The sequence below is a fragment of the Thamnophis elegans genome, chromosome 7, assembly GCF_009769535.1.
Source record: "Thamnophis elegans isolate rThaEle1 chromosome 7, rThaEle1.pri, whole genome shotgun sequence".
Lineage (NCBI taxonomy): Eukaryota > Metazoa > Chordata > Lepidosauria > Squamata > Colubridae > Thamnophis > Thamnophis elegans.
In genome coordinates, this window is record NC_045547.1 from 42352580 (window position 1) to 42380287 (window position 27708).

At 44.1% G+C, this 27708-nt stretch overlaps 1 protein-coding gene across 1 annotated transcript in view; it reads right to left on the reverse strand.

Annotated features, from left to right (window-relative positions):
* Positions 1-26367, reverse strand: part of TMTC2 (transmembrane O-mannosyltransferase targeting cadherins 2) — a 187656-nt gene extending 161289 nt beyond the window's left edge. The window contains exon 1 of the mRNA XM_032221173.1: positions 25967-26367. Coding sequence (XP_032077064.1) covers positions 25967-26367 — 401 coding nt within the window. The remainder of the gene's footprint in view (positions 1-25966) is intronic.
* Positions 26368-27708: the final 1341 nt, after the last annotated feature.

Below are 27708 nucleotides of genomic sequence, written 5' to 3' on the forward strand. Positions count from 1 at the left end.
CGCATATTGATGGTATTTGATCCCGTGCCGTCGAATGATCTCACCCAGTGGCTTCATGTAGATATTAAACAGAAGGGGGGGGATAGGACCGAACCCTGAGGAACCCCATATTTCAGGGGCCTAGGGGTCGACCTCTCTCCCCCAACTAACACCGACTGCGACCTGTCCGAGAGGTAGGAGGAGAACCACCGGAAAACGCTGCCGCCCTCTCCCACCTCTCGTAACCGTCGCAGAAGGATACCATGGTCGATGGTATCAAAGGCTGCTGAGAGGTCAAGGAGCACCAGGATGGAGGAATGACCTCCATCCCTGGCTCTCCAGAGATCATCGGTCAGTGCGACCAAAGCGGTTTCCGTGCTGCAGCCAGGCCTGAATCCAGACTGAAAGGCGTCCAGATAATCGGCTTCATCCAAGGACCGTCGGAGTTGAGAGGCTACCACTTTCTCAACAACCTTCCCAATGAAGGGAAGGTTGGAGACTGGACGGTAGTTGTTCAAACTAGCTGGGTCCAACGATGGCTTCTTCAGGAGGGGTCTCACCACCGCTATCTTCAATGCTGGTGGGAAGAAGCCCTCCCGAAGAGAAGCATCCACCATCGCCTGGACCCAGCTCCGTGTCACCTCCTTGCTGTTCGCGACCAGCCAGGAGGGGCACGGGTCCAGTACACATGTGGCAGCACTCACCGCTCCCATGGCCTTGTCCACTTCATCAGGAGCAACAGGTTGAAAGTCAGTCCAGAGGTGGTGTTCAAGACCTTCCCCCGGTACCCCGGCTGGCTCTGCGCAATTGGAGTCCAGGTCCATCCGAAGCCGAGCAACTTTGTCTGCGAGGAACTGGACATATTCCTCTGCTCTACCTTGTAAAGGGTTATCCGCAACCCTCGTATTTAGGAGGGAGCGGGTCACCCTAAACAAGGCGGCAGGGCGAGACTCAGCGGACGCTATCAGAGCGGCAATGTGATTGTTCTTAGCTGTCCGTATTGCCGATAGATATGCTCTGATGCAGGTTTTCAGGAGTGCTCGGTCTGACTCGGATTTACTGGCCCTCCAGCGGCGCTCTAGGCGTCTCTTTTGGCGCTTCATCTCCCGGAGGTCCTCGGTAAACCAAGGAGCCCTCCTGGATCCACTGCTGCGGATCGGCCGTAAAGGCGCAATTCTGTGGAGAGCCTCAGACGCTACCGAGTTCCAAGTAGCAACTAAGGTCTCCACCGAACTGTGGGTGAGAGTATCAGGCATAACGCCAAGCGCCGTCTGGAAACCCTGAGGATCCATAAGATGCCTGGGGTGGAACCACCTAATCGGTTCCTCCTCCCTACAGCGGGGGATTGGTCTCCGAAAGTCAAGCCTCAGTAGGAAGTGGTCTGACCATGACAGGGGCAAGGTCTCACTACCCCTCAAACCAAGATTACCTCCCTGCGACCAATTAGATCTCATAGACTAGGCCTCCTCCGAGTTCCATCTGCCAGTCAGTGCCGGCTGGCAACTACAAGGAGGAGAGCCTTCTCAGTAGTAGCTCTGACCCTTTGGAACGATCTCCCCATGGAGATTCGTACCCTCACCACCATCCAGGCCTTCCGCAAAGCCCTTAAGACCTGGCTAGCCCGTCAGGCCTGGGGACAAAGATAATTGCCCCCACCCGAATGATGAATGAATGTTGCTCATTATTTTATTCTATGTTTTGTATGTGTTATTGTTTGTATACCCCTCCCTTGATTTTATGTAAGCCGCCCTGAGTCCCCTCAGGGAAAAGGGCGGCCTATAAGTGTTAATAAAACCCTCTAAGAAAACCCTCTAAGATCACAACTCCACTGCTCTGAGAGAAATACGAGATCGAGTGTGTGACCCGCTGAGTGGGTCGGGCCCTGGATTACTTGGGTCAAACCCATGGCTGTCATGGAAGCCATGAACTCCTGTGCTCCAACAGAGTGTTCGCCGAGCGAAGGCAAGTTAAAGTCCCCCAGTATCATAAGTCTGGGGAACTCAACCGCCAGCTCGGCTACTGACTCGAGGAGCAAGGGGAGGGCTGTTGTCACGCTGTTGGGAGGCAGGTATGTCAACAACAAGCCCACTTGACCCGCAAGGTCCAACTTCACCAGCAAGGACTCATACCCGACAAGCTCCGGAGCAGGGATCCTACGAGGAACTAAAGACTGTCGGATAACAATGGCCACTCCTCCGCCCCTTCCCTGGGGTCACGGTTGATGAAGCACCTGAAAACCCTCTGGGCACATTTCTGTGAGGGGGACTCCTCCCTCCGGGCCCAGCCAGGTTTCAGTAATACATGCCAGATCTGCCCCCTCATCTGTAATTAGATCCTGGACGAGGGGAGCCTTATGAACCACAGATCTGGCATTTAGCAACAGCAACCTGAGACCAGGGTCCTGATTACTCACACCATCTGGCCTTGGAGTGGAACTCACAGGGCCAGAAGGGGGGATCCCTCGAATATAGGGAACCTTCCTTCCCCGGTAATGGCTTGCCCTGAAGTTCCAGCCATATCTGCCCCTCCCCATTATGACCCCAATGTTCCGGCCCACTCCCGCATCTGTGGTCCCTTCACCCTCTCCCCCAGCTACCGGGTTCATCGGCATGCCCTTCGACACACACAACCAACGGCCGGGACCAGGCCCGGGGCCCACTAGCACTTCTGCCAAAGCACTCAGTGCAGGAGGTCCCAGCTAAACTCCTGGCCCACCAAACATACCCATGCATACAACCGGTCAATCCCCACAATTTACTCTTCAATATACAATAGTTTGCAGTTGTCATGGGAGAAAAGGTATACATACATTCAGATATACACATAATAAACCAAATGATATTTACATACACGGACAATTTGAAAGTGTGTGCCTCTTTGTGTGTTACCACATAAAATGACAATTTTGATGGAAATTCCCCCACTAGCATGGTTTAGTTTATAATTATTGTTATACTTTAAGCATAAGAAAGGAAGACTATATTTTTCCTGAAAATATAAAACCTTGATGCTAAAAATAAATATTTTCCAACTAGTGATTTGCAGACAGTCTATAACAAGGCCAATGTTAAGGTGCTAGGCAAAAATATAAAAAATATTTAACAGAAGAGGAAAAAATAGAATTAGGAAAACAAAATGACCTTACGCTATTCCTATATCTAACTTTTCATAGCCTTAGGAAAGGCAATAAAAATTCCAGCTCATCATCTCCAGGGAACAAAGTATGTTTGACAAGCAAATCAATAATTTCCTTTTTGAATCTGTCAAAAAAAAAAAAAATTTAAACATGATGTTTTGCTTAATATAGTATACTCTCAAAGTATCTGGTTTGCAGTTTTCCTGTAGCCCAGATTTAGCTTAGGTTCCCAATCATCATTTGCTGTACTTTTCTTTGTTGCTGCCAACAGCAATGAAATTCTAGTATGTTCTTGTTCCGTAAACATTCATAAACTTTAATTCCAAACTCCTCTATGTCAAACACATTTCCAGACTTTTCCTTCATTAAAGGAGGATATCCTTTGCTATATCTGTCCCAAAATAACTTTGTCAAAGGTTTCCTTCTAAAGTATACCTTATGGGATCATCTTTTATGTGGCCAAAGACTTTTAAGTATTTGAAGGTATGTGTTCGTGTTCGTGTGTGTGTGTGTGTGTGTGTGTGTGTGTGTGTGTAAGTATTTATCTGTGGGCATTTATACATGCCAAAAGAGATATTACTCAAAAAAAGCAGGGCCACAACCACAACAAATAAAATCTCAATTGAATTAATTGCAACTAATTGAAACTAATTTACTAATTAAAAGGCTATCCCATTTCTAGATAGTGATATCCGCATACTCCATATTTACAGGACTATACAAGTGTATAAATACACGCCCATACTTTTTCTTGCTTTCTAAAATAATGGGAGAAAAAAAGAAAACAAGAAATAAAATGGTGAAGAAGTGAAAATGGAACAGGAAATGAAACAAAAGGGTGGAACAAAAGTGAAAGGAGATGAGGTAAAAGGAAGTAGTAATGAGGGAAGAAAGAAAGAGAAAGGAACCTAGCTTCAATATTAGAAAAAAAAGAGATAAATTCATCAGGTAAAGAGCTTTCCACAAGCAGTAGACCAACGGTGGGTTCTGACCGTCACGGCCTGGTACGTGCATACTGGTAGTGGAAATTGGGAGTCCGTTTGTGTACTGGGGGAGCCGGAGGCCTGGACACACACCCCCGTACCAGTAGAGTCTGGGCACATCCGAGGCTTGAACGGGCTTCAGCACTGCTGTGGCCTGGGCTCGTTTGAAGAAGCCTTCCCCCACCACTTCCTTCTCTTTGACAAGCAGCTTGTGAAACGGGCACTTTTCAAACCGCTTCTCAAAGAGAAGGAACGGGGGTGACTTCTTCAGATGAGCCCAGGCTGGATCGGGCTTCAATGCTGCTCTGGCCTGTGAAGTGAAGATGGTACAGCACCAGGGGAGGAGGGGTGGTTTCATCGCCCAGAGATGAGGATGCCTTGGGCTGGGGGAGCGGGAAGTAGAAGTGGGCAGGAGGGGAGAGCGATCATCCCGCCCATTGGGGAGGGGAGGCAATTGTCCAGCCACCTGCCTGGGCTCCCTCGGGTTGTTGAGGGAGAACTCGGGTAAAATTAGCTGTTAAGTCACCTTATCTAACCTGAGAATATGGAAACAATAATGGAAGGGGTAACAAAACCCTTCCTATGGGAGGTGAGTTACGTTTTTCTAATGAAAGTAGCACACATCTGGAGTCTTAATTTGCTTGTTTGTTGGCTGTAATTCCCCCTGTAATCCTGAACTCCAGAAGAACTCGATGGTGATTTAGCTTCAGTTGGAGAATCTTCATAATGGCTTACCTGTGTTGCTGATCATAAGATAACACTCTGGTTGAATCAGACTCCTTTTATTTGTCTAGATGTCTGTATTTTCCAATCTATTGTATTGGATCTCTATATAGCACAGGGTAGCATAATCCTGTGCATAATTGACTTGAGTGTAGGTTTATGAATTTTATGAAATTTATTGACAGAACAATTAGAGAAATTGGATGCCTTCAGAAATTGTGGTTATACCATCACTGGAGGTTTTTAAGAAGAAGTTTGTCCATAATAGTATAGGTTCTCATCTCATGCTTCAGCAGGGGTTAGATTACAAAACCTCCAAGGTCCCTTCCAACTCTATTATTCTTTATAAATCTCTCCACTCAGTCTTACCAAGAGATTGGTGATAAACAATATTTGGAAATGTACTTTAGGCGGTCTTCTGACAGCAAAATCTCATCTTATTGGCTAGTATCAAGGGGAAGATGACTTTAAAAATACTTCCTCTCCCACCATAACATGCAAGACAAGGTGAGAACTGGCTGGGAGGGGAGGGCAAGGAGAAGCCAGGCAAGGTGCCCCTCCATGTGAGTGACATAGTGTTGGCCATGCCCACCGAATCACATGACCACACCCACGTAGTCATGCCTACCCAGTCACATGATTGCCAAGCCACACCCACAAAATAGGTAGTAAATTTTTTTGAAACCCACCACTGCAGCAGGTTAATCCTCAAGCATATTAAATCTTTACAGCAGTGAATTTTGGCACTATTTATAGAGCCACTTGTCTGCCATCATCTCTGCAAGATCTAACAGGGAGGACACGTTTGGGTCCATACCATTATAAAGCAGCAGCATCTTGTTGGACCCAGGAGATGTGGCTTCTCTGTAGCAATCCTTAGCCTGTGGAATTCCTTCTGGATGGCCCTGGCCTTGCTAGCTTTTCACAAGGCACCAAGGACCTGGCTGATTCTCCAGGTGATTGAATCAGAAGGTTGTGTGATATGTGCTCACTAGGTTTGTTCTGTTATAAGTTGGAACTGTTATTTGAAATCTTAGGTGTTAAATATGGATTGCTTAACTTTTTTTTTTACTTTGTACAGATTTACCCTAATATGGCTGGTCATATAAATACTGTAAACTCATTAAATAAATAGCATCTTATACAAATCACTTTGTTTTAAAGTTTCTTCCATTCTTACCTGCAAATGTAAGATACTCTACCCCATTCAGAGGTAACTAACACATTACTTCTTCTTCTTCTTAGCTCAGCACAATAAAAGTGTATTGTACTTTGGTGTCATAAATTTTAAACAAATACAATACAGCAAGTAAAAAGCTGTATGTACTTCCACAGAAGAAAATTCCAAACAAGTCAGATAATTTTTAGCGCCAATTTAATTTGAACTGGTGAGTAAAAAAATCATCAAAGGAAGTGTCAGACTATTTCAAAGCCTAGGAAGATTTTATAACTATGCAGACAGTCCAGTAAATAATGTGATCTCAAACCATTCAGGATTTTAAAAACTCAAAACAAGCATTTTATTTTGCATAGCTAAATGTCTATGGAGATTCTCAGTCATCTAAGTCATGGTTGTCCAAAGGTGCTTTTTCAAGAGGCAACTAGACTTTCTGGTTTTTCTTTAAAGACATTTCTCTTCTCATCCAAGAAGCTTCTGAGAATCTCCACAGACATTTAGCTATGCACTTTGGCAGAGCCAAAGAAGCTTCTTGGATGAGAAGTGAAATATCTTTAAAGAAAAACCAGAAAGTCCAGTTGCCTGTTGAAAAAGCACTCTTGGGACAAGCATTTTTAATGTCTTCATCCCAATATTTGAAATAAAGATTCTTCACAAGGAGAGAGAAAAAAAATACTGAGGATTGCCTTCTTATACTTTACAAAGTCTGACAATTGATTTGCTACCAGTTTTAGCTCCCAAATGCCTGGAAGGAAAAATCTACCTTTTTTCCCAATGGAAGAAACAAATATGAAGGCTATATTGCTCATCCTGTGATGCCAAATTGGAAGTTTAACATTCCCTCCAATAAATTTTCCAGGTTATCTTGATGTGACTTATAACCAGGGACGTGCAGTCAGGGGAGGCAGGGCCTCACCACTGTCATCATGAAAAGAAAAATTAAAAGGAAAAAGGCTGAAGTAGTTGCTGCCAGAGTCACAGTGGATGACTCTGCTTAGTGCTTAACTGTTTAAAAAAGCCTCTTAAAAAAGTGCCCTCTGCAGGAGACGGCGAGAGAACCACGTGCCTCATTTAGTCTACCTTTATGATCACTTGAGCAGAGTTAAGCAAGGGTTAAAAGCCGAAAAATTCCTTATGTAGGTGAGGCATGTGGTTCTCTCGCCTTCTCCTGTAGAGGGCACTTTTTTTAGAGGCTTTTTTTAAGCAGTTAAGCAGAGTCATCCATTAGAGGCTCTGGCAGCAGCTAACCCAGCCTGACCTCAGCAGCTCTTGCCTTTTTTTCTTTACATTTTTTACATTTTCATCATGGCAGACAAGAGCAGAGTTGAAATCCTCTGTGATTGTGAAACAGCTGGAAAAGGTATGTGGGTCGGAGGGAGGGGGAGGAGTTCAAAATTAATGTAATTTGTAAGTAATTTTTATTGTAAGTAATTTGTGTGTGTGTCTGTGTGCGTGTGCGTGTATTTGTTTCTTCACTTCACTCAAACAAACTTTCTCTCAATTTAAGAGAGAGTTTGAGAAGAGAGGGGCAGCCTTGTTTGAGAAGAGAGGAGCAGCCCTCCAGCAGAAGCGGGTCTTTTACCCGCCTCTGCTGGCGGGCTGGCGCTTTCTTTCTTTTGCCCACTGTGCCCCCTTCTCTTTCTCCTCTCCCCCCACCGGGAGCCCCGTTCTGCTCCCCTCCCACTTTCCTCCTCCTCCTCCTCATCTCCCTTTTCTTCGCCGGCTGCAACTGAGTGAGGAGGCACCGCGGGGCAAGGCCCTTCGCACCCGCATCTAGCCTGCTGGAGCTCGCTGTGCCGGGGGAGGAATGAGACCCCGTTGTCCCTTGGAGCCCGCTGCCGCTTGAGCAGGGAGGACGAGGAGGAGAAGAGTGGTGAGGCCTTGTGTCGACCGACCGGCCAGGTTGGGAGTAGGTCGGGCAGGGGGGTGGGCTAGCTGGCTGGGGAGGGGGCATCATGGCCACTCAGGTGGCCCCCGCCAGCAGCAGCTTGGGTGTCCCAGCTCTGTCCGAGCTGAAAAAAGTGGAGGATTGTTCGGCGGAGGAGGCAGTGGTGAGGCGGCGGTGGCGAGAAGCAGTTGGAAAGTGAAGGTCTGAATGCCGGGGCTTCGGCGGGGCTTTCAGAAATCCCCACCGAAGCCCCGCCGTGTCCACCATAGAGCGGGACATGTCCCGCCTGTATGGCAGACACAGCAGCGGGGCTTTGGCGCGGCTTTTGGAAAGCCCCGCTGAAGCCCCGCTGTGGCTTTTCGAAAGCCCCGCCGAAGCCCCGCCAGTGTCTGCCATACAGGCGGGACGCATCCCACTCTATGACGGACACAGCAGCAGGGCTTTAAAGCCCCCTCGCCTGAAGCCCCGCCGCTGGCAGGCATAGGGCAATAGACATAGGGTGGCTTTTGCCATAAACTTCACCGCACATCACTGCTTATAACAAGAAACACCACAATGTCTTCTTGCCTCATCCTGGCATCTGATTTCACTTTATCTACCAATCTTCCAAAAACCTGAATAGTTCTGATCAGTTTTTACACTGCATCAACAATGCAATAGAAACTGAAAAATCAGAGTTTGTTGAAATACTTCAAAGGAATATACACTAAAAGCCTGGCAGCAATCTATAAAACTGGAAAATGATAAAAAGTTACTATGAAACATTTTTTAGAAATCTCACAAAGAGAGTTCTTCAAAATTTTTGCAAAGTGCACATATTGATAATCAATAGAAGAAACTAGAAACTGTAAGGCCTCAAACATAGATGAAATAAAATACAGAAAACGTGAAAAAATGTTATTGGCATTGAAACTCTGCTTTAACTATATTCTCAGAGTTCTACAACTTTGACTGTAGAGGCATTATATTGCAGACCTCTGAAATTTTCCTATTCTAATTAGTACATATTTTGTTTTATTGCTTTCATCACAGTGACAACAACACTGCAGGAAAATCCTTGTCTTGACAATTTTTAAGATAAGCAAACCCCATTCCTTATTTTAGCACTGCATTCATGGTACTATGAACTTAGAACTAGCAGACTGCAGACACAATTTTCTACTATCTAAGACCATGATGGTGAACCTATGGCACACGTGCCAGAAGTAGCCTGCAGAACCATCTCTCCGGCCATCTCTCTTTGATGCAAACAGATTCACAAGCAAGCAGCTTCTATGACTTCAACACCAGCCTCCCATTACTTCACAATAAACAACCCATAGTTTTTTTAGGAATCACACATCAGATAAATTCTGGTTAGAAGCAGTTTACAGTTACCTTGTTGCCAATTTCAAAGACAGCATTACAGATTAATGCCAGCAGTTCAGATCCTATGTGAAAATCCACACAACGTTATATGTTCATGGATAATGGCTATAACCAATAATTAGGGTCATTGCATTCTGGACCAAGTGTTAAGTACTCTTCAGAGGCAGCCCTTTATATAGAAAACTGCAATAATGATGAGGTCATGAGTGACCTCATAAAGTATTCCCTCCCAGGTAGGACCACAACGATTAATAACACTGTACCTTTCAGAGCCCCTCAAATGAACAGCCACTATTTCATCCTTGGAAGTAACTTTAGCATGTTCCATCCCATTCAAGAGATATGCCTGTTTGTTGAAGACATCCCCATTTCTCTATACAGGTATCTTCTACATAGTAGATGATGAACATCTGTTCTGCATTTGAAAAACTTGCATAATATCTACGAATCATGTGAGGACTCTAGTTGGCACATACTTTTATCCTCAATTTATATTTGGATATGCTATTTCTGTCTTCCTTTCACTTATTATGCATTAAGCCACAACTGTGTTAGTATTTGCATCAAAGTTATGCATTAAATATGTTTCCATGCATCATTCCCCAAGAGTTTTTAGCTTAAATATGGACGAGAATATAAGAAAAAAATCCATTTTAGCCAAATTATATTTCTCAAAGCAAAGAGACTTTATGCCAGGCCTCCACTGTTCATCTTTAGATGCATTAAATATTTTATCAAACCAGATGAATTCTTCTGAACCTTGGAAATCTCAATATTTTTCCCCAATAGAAAGCTAATGTTATGAAGTATCTGTTGCCTCCAGAAACTATTAATGAGCAACATCACCAAATGTAGTGCAATAATAAGTTTTGAGAACATAAAATGAATTATCCTTATTACAAAATTCTTATTTTTTTTAAAGAAATGGCATGAAATACAGTTGGCAAAATACAACTCAGAACATAAATTACAATACCAGTTTTCTACTGTAATCATGTACACGTATGCTCTAATTTAGTATATTTAATTGTATTACACTATTGTCCCAAATCGTTTTTTTTCTTTCTGTAACAGGATTTTATGTTGTACATTTATAAACCGATATTTCTTCCCCTCCAGAATCATGACCCCTGCCTGAATTGTCAAATCAAACATACAGGTACCAGTTTTCCTACAACCAAAAACCATTCTGTGATTTTAAGCACAGTTAAAGTGCACGTCAACTATCTGAGGATTGGAGCATGAACTTTTTATTGTATAATTGTAAACAGTTGGCAAATAACTATTTTGCAGAGGATTTTTCTATATAAAATAAGGATATATTAAACTTTCCTAGTATTGACTGATTATATTACTTCATTTAAATCATAGATCATAAAATGTTTTCAATTGTTACAAAAGTAGAAAAAATTAGTTTGGAAGAAACTACTTAAGTTAGTCAGAAAAGCTAAAAGAATTAAAATACAAATAACCCAGACAAAATTAATATATTTTTCTCAAACTAGGATGACTGATAAAATTCTTTGATATAAAAAATTACAATTCACAGATTGCATTTGCAAGGAAATAGTCTATGAGATTTTTGAAAGAGATGTGCTACAGATGCAGGCTATAAAAATCACGATAACATCAAAATGGCAGCTGTCTTCTATCATTCTGCTGCGATAAAATGATTATTCAAACTTTTAGAGCTCAGATATGGTAGCTGTATTCTAATCCAATATATATGCCATAGAAGCATATTTTAACACAATATCCTTGTTATCAGAATATCATAGTATGTGTGCTCACTAAAAAAAAGTTAATCTAAGGACTGTAGGTTCCATATTTTAGAACTCTTATCATGAAAATAATTCAGAAAAGTACATGGCACATGATTCTAGAAAAGTTAATTTTGTGGACCTATGTTAAGTTAAGTTAAGTTTATTTTATTTATATGCTGCCTTTTTCCCCCGAAGGGGACTCAGGGCGGCTCACAACTCAACTAAGGGAGGGGGATACAGACAAAAAATTTAAAACAACACGCAACAATACATAATTTAAAACACACAACAGTCATACCATTCGAGAAGGGGGTAGAAGCTTTTTAGCCCCAGGCCTGTCGGAATAGCCAGGTTTTAAGGGCTGTGCGGAAGGTCTGGAGGGTGGTGAGGGTTCGAATCTCCACGGGGAGTTCGTTCCAGAGGGTCGGAGCGGCCACAGAGACCCACACATGTAACAAGAAGTAGCATCAGTGTGTGGTTCACAACAGCTGCAAACCATTTCTTTAGATTGAGGCCTTTCCTTAGCCCTCCCTACAATATAACTAATCTTTAAATAGTCTAAAAGGAAGCTGGGTTCATTGCATTTTAGGCCACTTTCACTGTTTCATCTAAATTATAACCACATGCAATATTTTACTTGATAATTTTAAAAGTTACTTTGCTCTCAGTGACAGTGGCTTACATCCAAGAACTATCAATTTCAAAGACTTAAGACAGTTAGCAGGAGAACTAACATGGATGCTTTTAAAATAGAAATCCAACCTATTGTGTTCAAAAGAGCTAATACTACCATCAATTTTGACTGAAATGAATGCATATGGGATCTCTGGAAATTCATAATGGGAGGGAGGGAAAAAGGCATTACCATGCCAAACCACTCAAGATAATATAACACCACAAGAGCCAAGAGAGGAGCAGGAAGAGAAAATAACCAAAGCTAAGTAACTCTTTGTCTATCCCATTAGCTGTATCTCAGCTACTGATCATGATTCAAATTGTTTTTATTTTTAAAAAAGAGTAGATAAGCAAGAAAAGGCGAAAAAGGGTTCCTACAACACAAAGAACAAAGAAAGGTTGTAGTGAGTTCCTTCAACACATGACATGAAATCATATTAATAAAAATATTAGTTCTGCCTTCTCAATTGCCTGCTTCTGCACCTGTTTCCCTCATCCCCTTCTACTTAGACCTATGTCTCCTGGGGGTCTCCTTAGACCCTCTCAGGGCTCTGTGAAATCAAAATTATTTGTCAGCCTATATTGAAAAATAATACAATATTAAAATCCCATCAAACATTTGTGAGAAGCAGCAGTGGCAGCAAATACACCAATTTTAATTTTTAAAATAGTAAATATCTATGAATATAACTCATACAAACAAAAGCTCTTTTGGAATTCTCCATAATTTTTAAAAATGGGAAGAGGTGCTAAGAGAGAAAAGTCAAAGAAACACTGTTTCAAACAATTGGAGCAGAAAGACAAAGACTTTGGCAACTGCTTTGCCAACTGACTAAGTTCTTGAATTTTCTTAGTGGCTGCTGTTAAGAGTAGGAAGAAGCAGGCATGAATAGTCACTGTGCTGTTTTTTTTTAAGCATACTTTTATTTCTTAATTTTAATGCAAATTGCTTTGAGAAATGTATGCAGTAGAAACAAGGGTTTTAAAAATATAAAACTGGTGTGGTCTACTTGATGTGTTGGACTGGAACCAAGAAGACTTCCACTCGCAGTTAAATAAAGATGTTTACTTTTTCACTTTTTGAGTTTGTTATCATCCAATGAAATTAAGCACAAAGATATTTATGAATGATAAAATAAAGTACTGGTACCAAGATACAATATCCATCAGTCACTTAATGGCTATTTGAAGTATATGAAAGACACCCCTCCCCCAAAAAAGCTGTAGACATCCCTTGTTTCAAAGTTATGGCCACTGCAATCCCCCCATGGTCATTTGCCCTTATGAGTGATTGCATGGATGCTGCAGTGCCCCTGACCTATCTCCAGTTCTACTGCCCAGCAGGACCCCAGATCACTTGAGCTTGTTCCTCACATTCCCATCATCCATCCCACACTTACCTTTTGAAGATCTCCAGTCCTCATGTTGCAGAAGAATGGAAAGACTATGGGTGGGGGTAGGCCTAAATAGCAGTCACAGGAAAAATCATTCAATTTTGCTGTCTTAATATAGTCTGCAGAACAAAGCAGAAGCTTTCTAAAGCACCCTGCAGACCTCATTACGACAGCAAAATGAAGCGGTTCATCTTTGGCCATACAACTGCAATCTGGAAGCAGCAGTCATTTTGCCCACCCACAATGCAGTCAATATCTTTGAAATGTTTTAAGCTATTAAACCTGGGTCACAAATAACATATAGTTAATATCTGTTCATGTGAAAAAATGGCTAAAAAGAATAATTGTCCCTACTATAAACTTTCTAGATGCAGATATTTTTTGCTGGTTCTTACTGACATATATTCTCACATTTTTATTGGCACCAGTTTCACCCTTACCTTTTCTAACAATCTAAAGATAATAATTATTTCATCAATTATTTTCATTCCTGCAAAGCTGTCCTATAATAGGCAGAATATTATCAACACCCAATACTAATGGGACTAATTCTTCACGTTAACAGCGCACAAAAAATTGAATTCAAATTGTTTCAAGTTTCAAACATTCTCAGCAATCTCTCTCTCTTCCCTCCACTTCAGCCATCCAGCTTTGTGTCCTCTGCACATTTATAAATAAAATTTATAAATAAGATTGTCTATACAAGGGAAGGAATGAGCAAGATTGAAATGAAAACCCACCTACACTTTTAGCAAGATATTAGAATAATCCAGGGTCAAGCTATATTAATCTGTATCTAATGTTAGAAAACTAGGAAAGAGGAAGGAGGGGAAGTCTTGCATCTCAGTAATTTCTAAAAAAATATGAAGGAAAATGACATTTTTAACTTTTGTATTATGTGTTTCTTTTAATGTTGTACGCCACCATGAGTCCTTGGGAGAAGGACGGAATATTTTTAGAGATTTTTAGAGATTTTATTAATATTTGTAGGCCGCCCTTTTCCCTGAGGGGACTCAGGGCGGCTCACATAAAATCAGGGAGGGGGAATACAAAACAATGACGAAGACACATATAATAAAAGTAATAAGCAACATACATTCATCATTCGGGAGGGGCGGCTATCCTTGTCCCCAGGCCTGACGGGCTAGCCAGTTCTTAAGGGCTGTGCGGAAGGCCTGGACGGTGGCGAGGGTACGAATCTCCACGGGGAGTTCGTTCCAAAGGAATATAAATCTAATAAACCAAACCTAAACCAAACATTGCTTGGACACTGATGATACTCAGAAAGCTAAAATAATTTTAAAGATACTTGAAGTTTAGATGCCTGTTATCCAGAAATACTGTTGAACTTAGCAGAAATACAGCTAACTGCTACATTTCAGAGATAAAAATTATACCGTGTTTCCCTGAAAATAAGATATACCCTGCTAATAAGCCCAATCGGGCTTTTCAAAGCATGCACCATAATAAGCCCTCCCCAAAAATAAGCCCACCCCCAACTATTTAAGTGCATGTGCAACCGGTGCCTGCTATTACCACTGTACCACCTACCAGAACAGCTTGCGAGGCAAAAAGAGGGCTCGCTGCAAAAACAGCGGCAGGTGAAGCAAAGTGCTTCCACCCCCCACCCTTCCCTCCCGCGCAAAAAGACCCCACCACAAAAACAGCAGCAGGCCAGCAATGTGATCACTCCCTCCTGCCTGTTCCTTCTCATGCAAAAAAACACTGCTCACCCCAAAGGTAAAGGCAGCCTGCCTGGTTCCCTTCCCCACCGTCCCTTTAGCGAGGGGTGGCAGGTAGGGGGAGAGACGAGACGCAGCTCTTACCTTTCTAGGTCCGTTGCATTCCTCGCCCTTTTGTCCAGTGAATCCCCTTGTAAAAAAAACCTCGTGAGTTTAACTGGCAACGGACCTGGAAAGGTAAGAGGCACGGCTCACGGCCCAATACTGCCCACCTCGCCCAATGGTAAAGGCAATCTGCCTGGTTCCCTTCCCCACCATCCCTTTAGCAAGGGGTGGCAGGTTGGGGGCAGAGAAGTGAGATGCGCATCCTAACGCTACCAGAGACTAACAGCTCCGCTGCGTTCCTCGCCCTTTAGCCCATTGAATCCCCTTGTAAAAAAAACCTTGCAAGTTGAACTCATGAGGTGTTTTTTACAAGGGGATTCACTTGACGAAAGGGCGAAGAACGCAACGGACCTGGAAAGGTAAGAGGTGCGCCTTGCTTTCCTCCCCCCCACCTGCCACCCCTTGCTAAAGGGACAGTGGGGAAGGGAACCAGGTAGGCTGCCTTTACCATTGGGGCAAGGTGGGCGGTGTTGGGCCACGAGGCATGCCTCTTATCTTTCCAGGTCCATCGTGTTCCTCGCCATTGTGTCCAGGAAAGCACCTGGTAAGAAAAACCCTTCTCGCAACTTCAAGAAGTTTGACTGAATTTGCAAGAAGGTTTTTTTTTACCAGCAGCTTCCCTGAACACAATGGCGAGGGATGTGACGGAGCTGGAAAGGTAAAAGGTGCACCTCGCTTCTCACTTGCCCCAGAAAATAATAAGCCCTCCCCTATAATAAGCCCAAGAGCATATTTTGTGGGGCAAAAGAAAATAAGAACCTGTCTTATTTTCAGGGAAACGCGGTATTCTATTCTATTTCTACTCAAACCGCTTCATAAAAATACCTTCACATGGGGAATAAATGTAGGAGTGTATGCTGTTAAATTTATAGTATGTGTTGTTTAAAGAACAACTACGCATGAAAAATATAGAATTCTCAATCACCATTTGAATAATGTTTATGCATTCTTTATGAGTTTATTCTGCAAACCCTTTTCTAACATGGCACTGTGAGCATATGACAGCTGAATGTGTAGGGTGGGATGCAGAAAATCCTAAGCCTCTGTTCCTCTTTGTGGCTTTCTACCCATCTTCCTGCATTTTGGAGCAGTGGTTGGTAGTTCTTGCCACCTACTGTTACCAGTGACGTGCGGTGAGGGTTATGCCTGGTGAGGCTCAGCTGGGCATCCTTTTGCGAAGCAGGGCAGCGTTCAGCCTCGGCGGTGGGGGGGGAAATTTGCATTGCGGGAGCCGCCAAGCACCCGGGTCTGCAGCAAAGGCGCTTGGCGGCTCCCACGATACAAAGTGCCCCGCTGCCCACCCGCTGACCCGGCCTGCGGCTGCTGCTTCTCCAATCTCCGCCACTGGAAGTCTCGGATCGCCTCTGGGGGAAAGCTGAGTGAGAAGCGGAGCGAAGCTTCTCCGTGGCCTCCTGGCGCCGGGAGGCCGCGGAGAAGCTTCGCTCTGCTTCTCACCCAGCCTTCCCCCAGAGGCGATCCAAGACTTCCAGCGGCGGAGCCTGGAGAAGCAGGCCGGGGCAGCGGGCGGCAACATCGGGGATGGTGGGGCACTTACTTTGCATCGCGGGAGCCGCCAAGCGCCCAGGTCTGCAGCAAAGAGGCAGCCTCCTCCTTCTCGCCCATTCCTCTCTCCTCTGAAGCACGCCCCACCCAACGTAAGCGTGCTCAAGAAGACACGATTGGCTGCTTCCAAATCAGGAGGCGGGAGAATTAGTGCCTCTTTTCCATCTGAACTTCTTTGCCTTTTAACTCTTTATTAACTTTTAGAAGGCGAAAAATTCCTTATGGAAAAGAGGCCCCGAGTTCTCTCGCCTCCTGCTTTGGTTAACACTAAGCAGACACCAAGCCACTGTGACCTGTAATCTGGTAGCAACTATCTTGGCTTTAATTATTTGAAAAAAATATTTAAATTTCTTTTCTTTTCCTGAGGAGAGTGGTGAGGCTCCGCCTCCCTTGCCTCTAGTGACTGCACGTCCCTGACCGTTACCTATCTTTTGGGCAGCCCCTCACCTGCCATCTTTCCCCAATCCCAGTAAGAGTGCCACAACTTGTACCGACTTACTGATGTTTCAAAAGATTAAGAATACTTTGTATAATGCAGTTTTGTTGTTCCATAGTATGCTGATTTGTGACTAGAGTAGTGTTTTCCACCTTGCCAATTTTGAGACATGTGGACTAGCTGGTGAATTCTAGGAGTTAAAGTTGACAAGGTTTAAAGATACTGAACTACAGGTTGTAGTTCTTTATTGTGTTCTTATTAAGACTCTACAGGAAAAAAAATTATATTGATTCTGTCTAAAATGTGGATAAACAGAGGTTGACGTTAAGCATCCAACATCCTATAGTTGTTCAGAAAAATACAGATATTTACTAATGCATAAAAAACAAGAAAATTCTAGCACACTTTTTATTAAACAGATTACCCAACTTGCCAAAGTAGGATACCATCCATTACTTCCATTTACCTGCAAATTCTTTTTCCCTGGAAATTTTAAGCAGAGGCAAGTGGAGACTGTTCCTAGCTCCCTCTGAGCCCTGGTAAACAATTTCTTCCTCCATGCTGTTTTGCATCCTGCTTTTATTTTAAAAGCATTTAAGGTTTCTGTTTTCTAATTTTAAGGCTAAAGAGGAGAAGATGTCAAACTCTTAGCTTGGGCCACCCACCTATGAATAATGGCTGAGAGTCAGGGAAAGTATAGTAACTGCTGGTTCAGACAACAGGGAGCCAGATCATGACTGAGAAAATGCAAAGCTTTAAAATAGGCTACAAGTAAAGAGGGTTGAATGAAAGAGACCTGTTTGTTTCAGGATGAGGTGTTAGCTCCACTATCAGGCAAACTAAACAACTCCAGGTATAGAGAGTAAGACCATCTTCCAGGCCTTCTCTTGTTAAAAGTCTTCTGTTCCCTATAACCTCACTTTCCAAACTCATGCAGTTTCTTGTTCTGTAAAAAGAACTGATTTGACTTGGATTGTATCATGGATTTATCTGGTGATGGGCCCTCAGGTTGTTTCTTAGATGAGCCAGCGATTTTGTCTCCAGTTGCCCACATTCATTGTTATACACTATATGCAAGAATTCTATTTCTGTGTTACTGGAGTTGTATCTCTATTTAATCTTGAAGTTTCAGTTTGGACTTATTTGTCTATGGAGATTCTTAGTCATCCAGGTTACGGTTGTCCCAAAGGTATTTTTTTCCCACGAGGCAACTGGAATTTCTTTTTTTTCTTTGAAGATGTTTCACTTCTTATCCAAGAAACTGAAGAAGCTTCTTGTATGAGAAGCAAACAAAGAAAAAACAGAAAGTCGAGTTGCCTCTTGAAAAAAAAAATGTTTGGGACAGTTTTGAGTTATTTTTCTCTGCTTCTGCCATTTAGAAGCAGGCTTGCAATCAGTCTGCTTTTCTTTCTTTACATAAAAGGTTGAAGATATCTCTCCACATCTATATGACCGAGAAAGAATTTCTTAATTCTATGCTTGGCAAGCAACCAGTGAATGCCTGAGTCTGCCTGGGATGCTGACCAATGTTCACAGCACAAAACTCCTATATTCTACTTGGGAATTCTATAATGGTGTAGGGTTATCTTGGCCTTTAACTACCTGTTGAAACATCATTCTGTAAGCAGCTGTTCTTGCATAGTAATTTCTAGAATTCCAATCCAACATACCATTCTTTCCTTGCAAAAAATAGCACTTAGTACAAGTAAGCAATGGCATGTAAGGCATATGAAACGTATAAGCAATGTTATTTGAATTGGGATGTCACCTCCAGCAAGTAAAAACCTAAAAAAAAAAAAGAAAATCAAGGAATAGGTGCTATGCTAATAGCAGCAATCAATCCTAGTGGTCCTAGTTATAATTATTTAGTTGCCAAAGTTGAACATCAGTTCAAAACACTTCTACCTACGGTATTTTTGGAAATGAAGTTTCAAGAGTACCAAACTATAATTAAAAGAATGAATATCATAAACCCATGTATATAAAAACATCCTACACTTAAATATTATAAAATATTATTAGCTGGTTGATGTTTAATATTTTTAATATTAGCTGATTTTTACTATCACTATTAGCCAATTGTGATATATCAAAAATCTAACAAATAAATGCAATTCACCAATCTTAGTTATAATACAGCTATTGCATTATAGATAAATGAATAAATAATATAATAATAAAATAAATAAACGAACAGCAGAAATGTATACAAGAATTTTGTAAAAGAAAAGAGAATCCAAAATAGATGTATGTCAATATATACCCTCGATCACTTTGCCACTGTTATCTCCATGTCATTTGACACCGAGAGGTGCTTTTCTTATTCTGACAAGAAAATAGTGTTAAGTTCTACAGATAGTAACAAAACCAGCAGTAATTTGATCGTAACTGAATTCTATTTTTTCAAATTCTACATATATATTACACTAGAAATTAATCAGGATTCTGCAAGGAAACATTTAAATTTAACTGATTTCCACTCTTCCCAGATAATTAAGGACATGAAAACCTTGTACTTAATTATACATGCATGCATAACCTTGATAACAAATTCAATTTAAAATAGAATAAATATGAAACATTTTAATGAACTATACTTTATGAAATATAGTCACTAATACAAGAGGAGCCAGAGAAATGAGGGCATTCCCATCTCTTCTAATATTTGCAGAGCTAGTTTAATAAAGGTTCCAGAATATCCAGTTTAGTTGTCAAATCACTGATTTAAACAACTGTCACATTTTCTAAGTTTAGATGACATTTCATTTCTATTTTATAAGACAAAGACTTTTTTTTAAAAAAAAGGAAAAAAAGAACCCAAGCTATTTATATTAAGAATGAAGACATATCCATGTTTCTTCCAAAATTTAATGATAGTTTAGAAGGCCTTCCATCATATCTTGTACTGTACTGTAACAAATGCCCTTTAAAATTTCCAAACTTCTCTTATTAAACAAACTTTATAATAAGATCAAGTAAACAGAATATTCTTCTGTTTATTCTATATTAATAATGTAGCCTATTAAACTGAAAAAGCCATTAGCTAATGCATCAAAAGTCACCCTGCTCCAAAAATTCTGAGACTTGTCATTTTCTTTTATCCAAAAATTTTTTTTGCATTAATGAAAACAGAATTTACAACTCACAGTATTATAAATCTAGTGTTCTGCTTCAAGATTGTTTAATTCTTTTTGAATTTTAAATGTATGAGTAAATGAGGCTTAAACTAACAAGTATAATTTAGTGTTAGTAGAAAACTACAATTTGACAAATTAATTAATAGGAATTGATATACAAAAACTAATCAAGTAGGAGTTTTAAGGGACTTTTGTGAACATTTAAAAACACAGAAATTAGCACATCGGCTACTGAAAATGTAGATATTAAAAATAAAACTTAATTATAAAATAAATGGGAGCCTTTGCATGGGATTTGAGGTTTCTTTTTTAGGGCAACAGTCCATTGGATGATCAGCTTCTTCTTTTGGCATTTTTTTTTCTTTTCTTAATGGTATATAAGGGATGGTGTAAAAAAAAATACCATGAGAACAATTGTGATGTCATAACTTCAATATCAGTGCAGCAGCTTGACTCCAGGTTTAATAATAGCATATTTTGAAAATGTTGAGACAGAAGTATAATTTTATATGATAACATAGAATTTTGGTAAGTTTAATTTTATACAATATTCACATGCAAACATATAATCAGGAACAATATTATTTTTCTTTGTGTGGGAAGCCTTGAAATCAAAGTTATTAATACCTTGGGTGAGCTGCTTCCTAAACACCATTTTAAAACATCTGGAAGCTAGATGGCCCCAAATTGTGAAATTGGCAGAATATTTAATTATAATAACTTTCACAATTTGGTCCAGATTCAATATATTTAAATTCCCCAAACTGTCAATACTGGAATATCTCCGGAGTTGTTATAAAGCTACGTTCTTTTTAAATAAACAAATAATGATTACCACTGAGCAGATTATATTTATTTTCAATAATTTTACAATCAGTAGTTAGACTAACTTAATAAATCAATATTTAAACTGTTTAGTTTTCAGTGGCAGACTCTTTGACACAGACAAACTCCACAGAAAGGGAGGCATTTGTCAGGCATTCTCAAAACAATAACTCAAAGTCACTGAAAAGATTCTTCTCAGGTGCACATAATCTGTTCCCATTCACACAGGTGAAATGGCAGTTGGTCTTACCTAAACTGTTATTTTGGGAGGTTTGCAGGATTAGCCAGGATTGGGTATTATGATGTCCAATTGGCCTCGAGACAGAGTTAAAACTGAAGCCACGCCCCTATGCTCCTTGCTTCTGGTTCCCAGTATCAATGAGTCATGTCCATTGAAAAATACCTGAAAACAAGTCATAAGGGGACACCCTCTATCCCCTGAGCTCCCCAACCCCATGGACCAATGCTAGGGTGGGAACCTGGCTAATCCTACAAACCTCCCAAAATAACAGTTAAGGTAAGACCAACTGTCATTTTCTGGAGCAATTTTCAGGATTAGCCAGGATTGGGACATACCCAAGTTGACGTCCCTAATTGGGGGCACTATTGGTCCTGGGTTCCTCATGTGCTACCACTTGTTGTAACACACTACACCCAAACACCGCACCAGCCGATGCATAAGTGTCTAACCTGTAGTGCCTGATAAAGGGAGATGGGGACACCCAAGTAGCGGCCCTACAAATCTCCGGAATAGGCGCCTGTGTAGCCCAGGCCGCCAAGGTAGCCACGCTCCTGGTGGAGTGCACCATGATGCCCTGGGGAATCGGTAGATGCTGAACCTCATAGGCCAGTGCGATGGCCAATTTGATCCACCGCTCTATAGGAGAGGAAGACACCCTCTTCCCCAAGGAAGATGGGTAAAAGGAAACTAAAAGCATGACGGGTCCGGGAAAAAATCTGGCAAGACCACCTCCTGTGATCTGTGAAAAGGGGAATTTACCTTGGGGAGAAAGGTCCAACCTGCAGGACAATGCCCCCAGTTTGGAGATGCAATGGGCCAAGGTGACCGCCACAAGAAACACTACCTTAAGGGTCAACCGTCCTCAGTGGTTTGAATGGTGCCCCTGTCATAGCTTGGAGAACCATAGTGAGGCTGCAAGTTGGAAATCTGTGGACTACCAGGGGGCGGAGGTTGCCCGCGCTCCTCAGGAACCTCTTAACTAATGGAATCTGGGAAAGTGGAAGGAGCCCTTCTCCCTGAATGATATTGATAGGGCTGCTACCTGCCTCCTAAGGGTACCATGTGAGAGCCCCTTATCCAACCCCTCTTGGAGGACCTCCAAGACGCACGGTACCGAAGCCTCATGGGGATCTGCTCCTGAGGCCTGGTATCACTCTGCAAAGACCTGCCAGGTGGAATCATAGATCCTGGTGGTGGAACCCCGGCATGAGGCATCAATGGTGGAGATTTCTCTCTGGAAAAGCTGGGCATCCCTCAGGCATTCCCGCTCAATCTCCACACAGCTAGTTGCAGCCACTGTGGCTCAGGATGCACCAGGTTCCCCTGCCTGTGGTCTACATCCCTCTGCGGGATCCTCCACAGATGTGACACTGACAGGCACATGAGGTCCACAAACCACACCCGGCACAGCCAGTAAGGTGCCACGAAGATGAGCTCTGCCCTCTCTGAGATCACCTTCCGAACTACCCCAGGGAGAAGGGGAAGGGGAGGGAAAGCGTAGAGCAGGCCCTCCGACCATGGAGTCCGAAGAGCGTCGACCCCTTCTGTCCCCTGAGTCGGAAACCGAGAGAAGAGTTCCACTTGAGTATTCTGTGGTTTGGCCAAACAGGTCTACCTCTGGATGGCCGAATCTGGAGCAGATGGTCTGGAACAGCTCCGGAAGAAAACTTCACTCTCTGTGGTCAACCGTGGACTAACTGAGCCAGTCGGCTTGATGATTGTTCACTCCCGTGATGTGCTCTGCCCTGAGTGATCGAAAATGCCTCTTGCCCCAGGCGCCAAGTGCCATCGCCTCTGTACGAAGAGCCCTGGAGTGTGTGTTGCCTTACCGGATGACATGGACCTTTGCCATCACATTGTCATGGTGGCGAAGACGTCTCAGTCTCGAACATGGTCCTTGAAATGCCGCAATGCAAGGGGACTCCAAGAGAGCTCCCCACCCATACAAGCTGGTGTTCGTTGTCAGGATGAGGCACTCCAACTCCCTGAACTTGCAGCCCTTGTGTAGCACCTGGGAGAGCCACCACCTCAACGACAGCTACATGTGCAGCATCACTGAAACCCTTCCCTCTGAGCTGCTGGAGTTGGACCTCTGATGCAGCAAGATTTAGTTTAGTTTAGTTTTGGTTTATTTGTATGCCGCCCTGCTCCAGGAGGGACTCAGGGCGGCGAACAACTCAAAGGGGAAAGGGAACATAAACAACAGTACACATAATTAAAATACACGAAAATCACACAGCCATACCAGTCGAGAGGGGAGGGGAACTCATCAACCCCAAGCCTGCCGGCACAGCCAGGTTTTGACGGCTTTCCGGAAGGCCTGGAGAGAGATGAGGGTCCGGATCTCCGCGGGGAGTTCATTCCAAAGGGCCGGAGCTGCTACAGAGAAGGCCCTCCCCCGGGTAGTAGCCAGATGGCATTGGCTGGTGGACGGAACCCGGAGGAGGCCGACCCTGTGTGATCTGACGGGTCTTTGGGAGATAATTGGCAGCAGGCGGTCTCTCAAGTACCCAGGTCCAATACCATGAAGGGCTTTATAAGTTACGACTAGCACTTTGAAGCGTATCCGGAGACCAATCGGTAGCCAGTGCAGCTCGCGGAGGATAGGTATAACGTGGGTGTACCGAGGTGCACCCACAATCGCTCGCGCGGCTGCATTCTGGACGAGTTGAAGTCTCCGAATACTCTTCAAAGGCTGCCCCATGTAGAGCACATTGCAGTAGTCCAGTATTGAGGTCACGAGGGCGTGAGTGACTGTTGCGAGTGCCTCCCGGTTCAGGTAGGGGTGCAACTAGTGCACCAGGCGAACCTGGGTAAATGTCCCCCTGGTCACAGCCGACAGGTGATGTTCTAAAGTCAGCTGTGGATCCAGAAGGACTCCCAAGTTGCGCGCCCTGTCTGAGGGCCGTAAATTTTCACCCCCCAGCCTGAGTGATGGAATAATAGCCAAATTCTTGGGAGGAAAACACAACAGCCACTCGGTCTTGTCTGGATTGAGTACAAGCTTGTTAATCCCCATCCAGACCCTGACAGCCTCCAGGCACTGGCACATCATGTCAACCGCCTCACTGAGTTGGCACGGGGCGGACAGATACAGCTGAGTATCGTCCGCATATTGATGGTATTTGATCCCGTGCCGTCGAATGATCTCACCCAGTGGCTTCATGTAGATATTAAACAGAAGGGGGGATAGGACCGAACCCTGAGGAACCCCATATTTCAGGGGCCTAGGGGTCGACCTCTCTCCCCCAACTAACACCGACTGCGACCTGTCCGAGAGGTAGGAGGAGAACCACCGAAAAACGGTGCCGCCCACTCCCACCTCTCGTAACCGTCGCAGAAGGATACCATGGTCGATGGTATCGAAGGCCGCTGAGAGATCAAGGAGCACCAGGATGGAGGAATGACCTCCATCCCTGGCTCTCCAGAGATCATCGGTCAGTGCAACCAAAGCGGTTTTCGTGCTGTAGCCAGGCCTGAATCCAGACTGAAAGGCGTCCAGATAATCGGCTTCATCCAAGGACCGTCGGAGTTGAGAGGCTACCACTTTCTCAACAACCTTCCCAATGAAGGGAAGGTTGGAGACTGGACGGTAGTTGTTCAAACTAGCTGGGTCCAACAATGGCTTCTTCAGGAGGGGTCTCACCACCGCTATCTTCAATGCCGGTGGGAAGAAGCCCTCCCAAAGAGAAGCATCCACCATCGCCTGGACCCAGCTCCGCGTCACCTCCCTGCTGTTCGCGACCAGCCAGGAGGGGCACGGGTCCAGTACACACGTGGCAGCACTCACCGCTCCCATGGCCTTGTCCACTTCATCAGGAGCAACAGGTTGAAAGTCAGTCCAGAGGTGGTGTTCAAGACCTTCCCCCGGTACCCCGGCTGGCTCTGCGCAATTGGAGTCCAGGTCCATCCGAAGCCGAGCAACTTTGTCCGCGAGGAACTGGACATATTCCTCTGCTCTACCTTGTAAAGAGATGCCATTGAAGTGGTCTTGCATGCAGACGAGCCCAAGGCACCACATGTATGCAAGAAATGAATTTCCCCAGCAAACAGGAGAGCACAACTACAGGAACAAAACACTGACGTCTAACTAAAGCTAACAAACTAACCTTGCAGTTGTGGGACAGGAACACCTTCCCCAACCTGGAATCTATGAGAGTCCTCAGGTGAAGAATCCTGGTGCTGGGGACCAGGGAACTCTTATCCAAGTTCACTGAAAAACCTAACTGTTGGGAGCGTAGACACTACAAACAAAATGTTCTCCCTCACGCATTCAAATGATGCTGCCTGGACCAAAATTTCATCAAGATAACATTGGATCCTGACAGAGCGCTCTCAGAGAGAAGCCGCCACCACAACCAGGACCTTAGTGAGGCGCGGATGCCAGTCCAAATGGTAAGGCCCTATACTGATAATGCCTACCTAAATAGGAGAACCTGAGGTATTTACGATGGCCAGAGAATATGGAGATATGGAGATAAGCCTCTGTCAGTTCAATGGAGGCCATGAAATCATTACGTTTCATGATCATTACGCTTCTACTCTTGATGACTGAAAATGTCCGAAAGTGGTTCGGAGGAATGGAGAAGAACTCCAGGCACAAGCCAAATCTAATGGTGTTCAGAACCCAGGCATCTGTGATAAGGTCAGCCCAGGCTTCAGCAAACAGAATCAGTCTGCTGCCTAGGGGTGGGGTCACCATTGACCTATCTGCCCTGGCGGTAGGGATGGTGACATCCCCCCCCGAAAGGGCCTCTTCCTCTGGGGTTGGAACCTAGGCCTATCCCTCAGGTAATGTCTATCCGACTGCCTATCTGATCTTGAAAAATACCTGCTTTGTTGAACTTCCTGATCTGACTGATGATAGGGCTGCTTCCGAAAATAAGGTGCAGACTTCTGCTCCAACTTCTTTGCAGGCATGAGCATGACCTTCTTCTTATTCTTGTCCTCAACGAGGATTGGGTCCAACAGGGCACCGAAAAGGGAGCCCCCAGCATAAGGTGATGAGGCCAGGTGCCACTTCGCCTTGTTCTCAGCTTGCCACCCCCACAGCCACAGGAGGCATCTGGAGGTCACCAAGGAGGCCATTGCCTGGGAGGCATACTTCATGGCATGCAGAGTGGTGTCAGCAGAAAATTGAGCAATAGCAACCAGCTTGTTGAGATCCTGATGAGTACGCACCTCCTCTGGCGGAATCTGCTCCTGCATCTGTTGGAGCCAAAGGATAGCCATGCAGCTGAAGAACGATGCTGAGGCAGCTGCCTTGATGGCCCATGCAGAAGACAGGAATGTTTTGCGAAGAGTCAGCTCCGTCTTCTTGTCATTAGTGTCATTGGTGGCCGGACACCACCGTAGATGTGAAGCAAGGCCACCACTGGAGGGTCAACTGTGGGCACCTGCAAAGCCTCAGAAAAACTAGGCTCTATGTTAAAGAATCTCCTGGCTTTCCCCACTGATTCTTAACTACTTCCAAGAATAGCTTAGGAGCAGGGATTTCCTCCTTCGCTGGAGGAGGCTCTGAGTAAACCCAGCCCTCCGGTTTCTTTTCCAGACCACCTTCCTTGGCGCTCTCCATCTCACCCAGCTGCGATGTGGGCTTACACAGCAGAGATTTGAACAAATCTGGGGGAAACAAGCCTGAGAATGCTGGTGCTTCAGGCTTTGAGGGATCCACATCATCAGACATATCTACTTCTCACTGAACCTGATCCCCAGCCATGGAACCTTTGCTAGCCAGAGAAGGCAAAATTGGTCGGTGCACTCCTGAGGGGGAGGATCTAGGCCTGGCCTGAGCAGTGTTCCCCCCCAGTGATCTTTGCCACAGTTGCAGGGCTTGCAGTTCCCCTTTTGCAATCCAGTAGCAATTCCATGTGAAATTGCAGAGGAAATAAACCTCTGAATACTTGCAGGAAGCTGCTCCATGTCTCTAATGAAGGAATCCTCCTTCCCAGCCTGTTCACAGTCATTGGTCTGTGGAGCCAAGGCCGATCTAATGGGGCTATCCCCCCTGGCCCTCCTGCATTGAAAAGGATCCCTCAGATAGGGGCCCTGTTCTGCCATGGAGATGGGAGAGGGGAAATATCCCCTGCATATTCCCTAACATATAATGGGGAATCCCCCCTGGGAGGAGTCCTAGACCTTGATCTAATAGGCAATCTGGACCTCAGGGGAGAACTAGGCCTACCCCTCTGTTCAGCCCTGGACACCTGCTTTTCCAGGGCCCTGTGCCTCCTCTCTTCATCCCTCTGTAAAGCCTTGGAAGGTTTCCCAGCAGCCATAGTCTTGTGCAGCCTTGCAGAGGCTGTGGGTCTTTCTCGGGCCCCAGGAAGCAGATGGAGGCAAAAGGGGGAAGGCAGGTAAGCAACCCGTCCTTCTTCGGCCAGACAGAGTTGAAACTGGGAACCAGAAGCAAGGAGCACAGAGGTGTAGCTTCAGTTTTAACTCTTTCTCAAGGCCAATTGGGTGTCATAATACCCAATCCTGGCTAATCCTGCAAATAAACGAGGTAGTTTGTCCCCATGTTGAGGGAGCAAGCAGCTTCCAATAGGGATGGAATTCAAAAAGCCCCGCTAG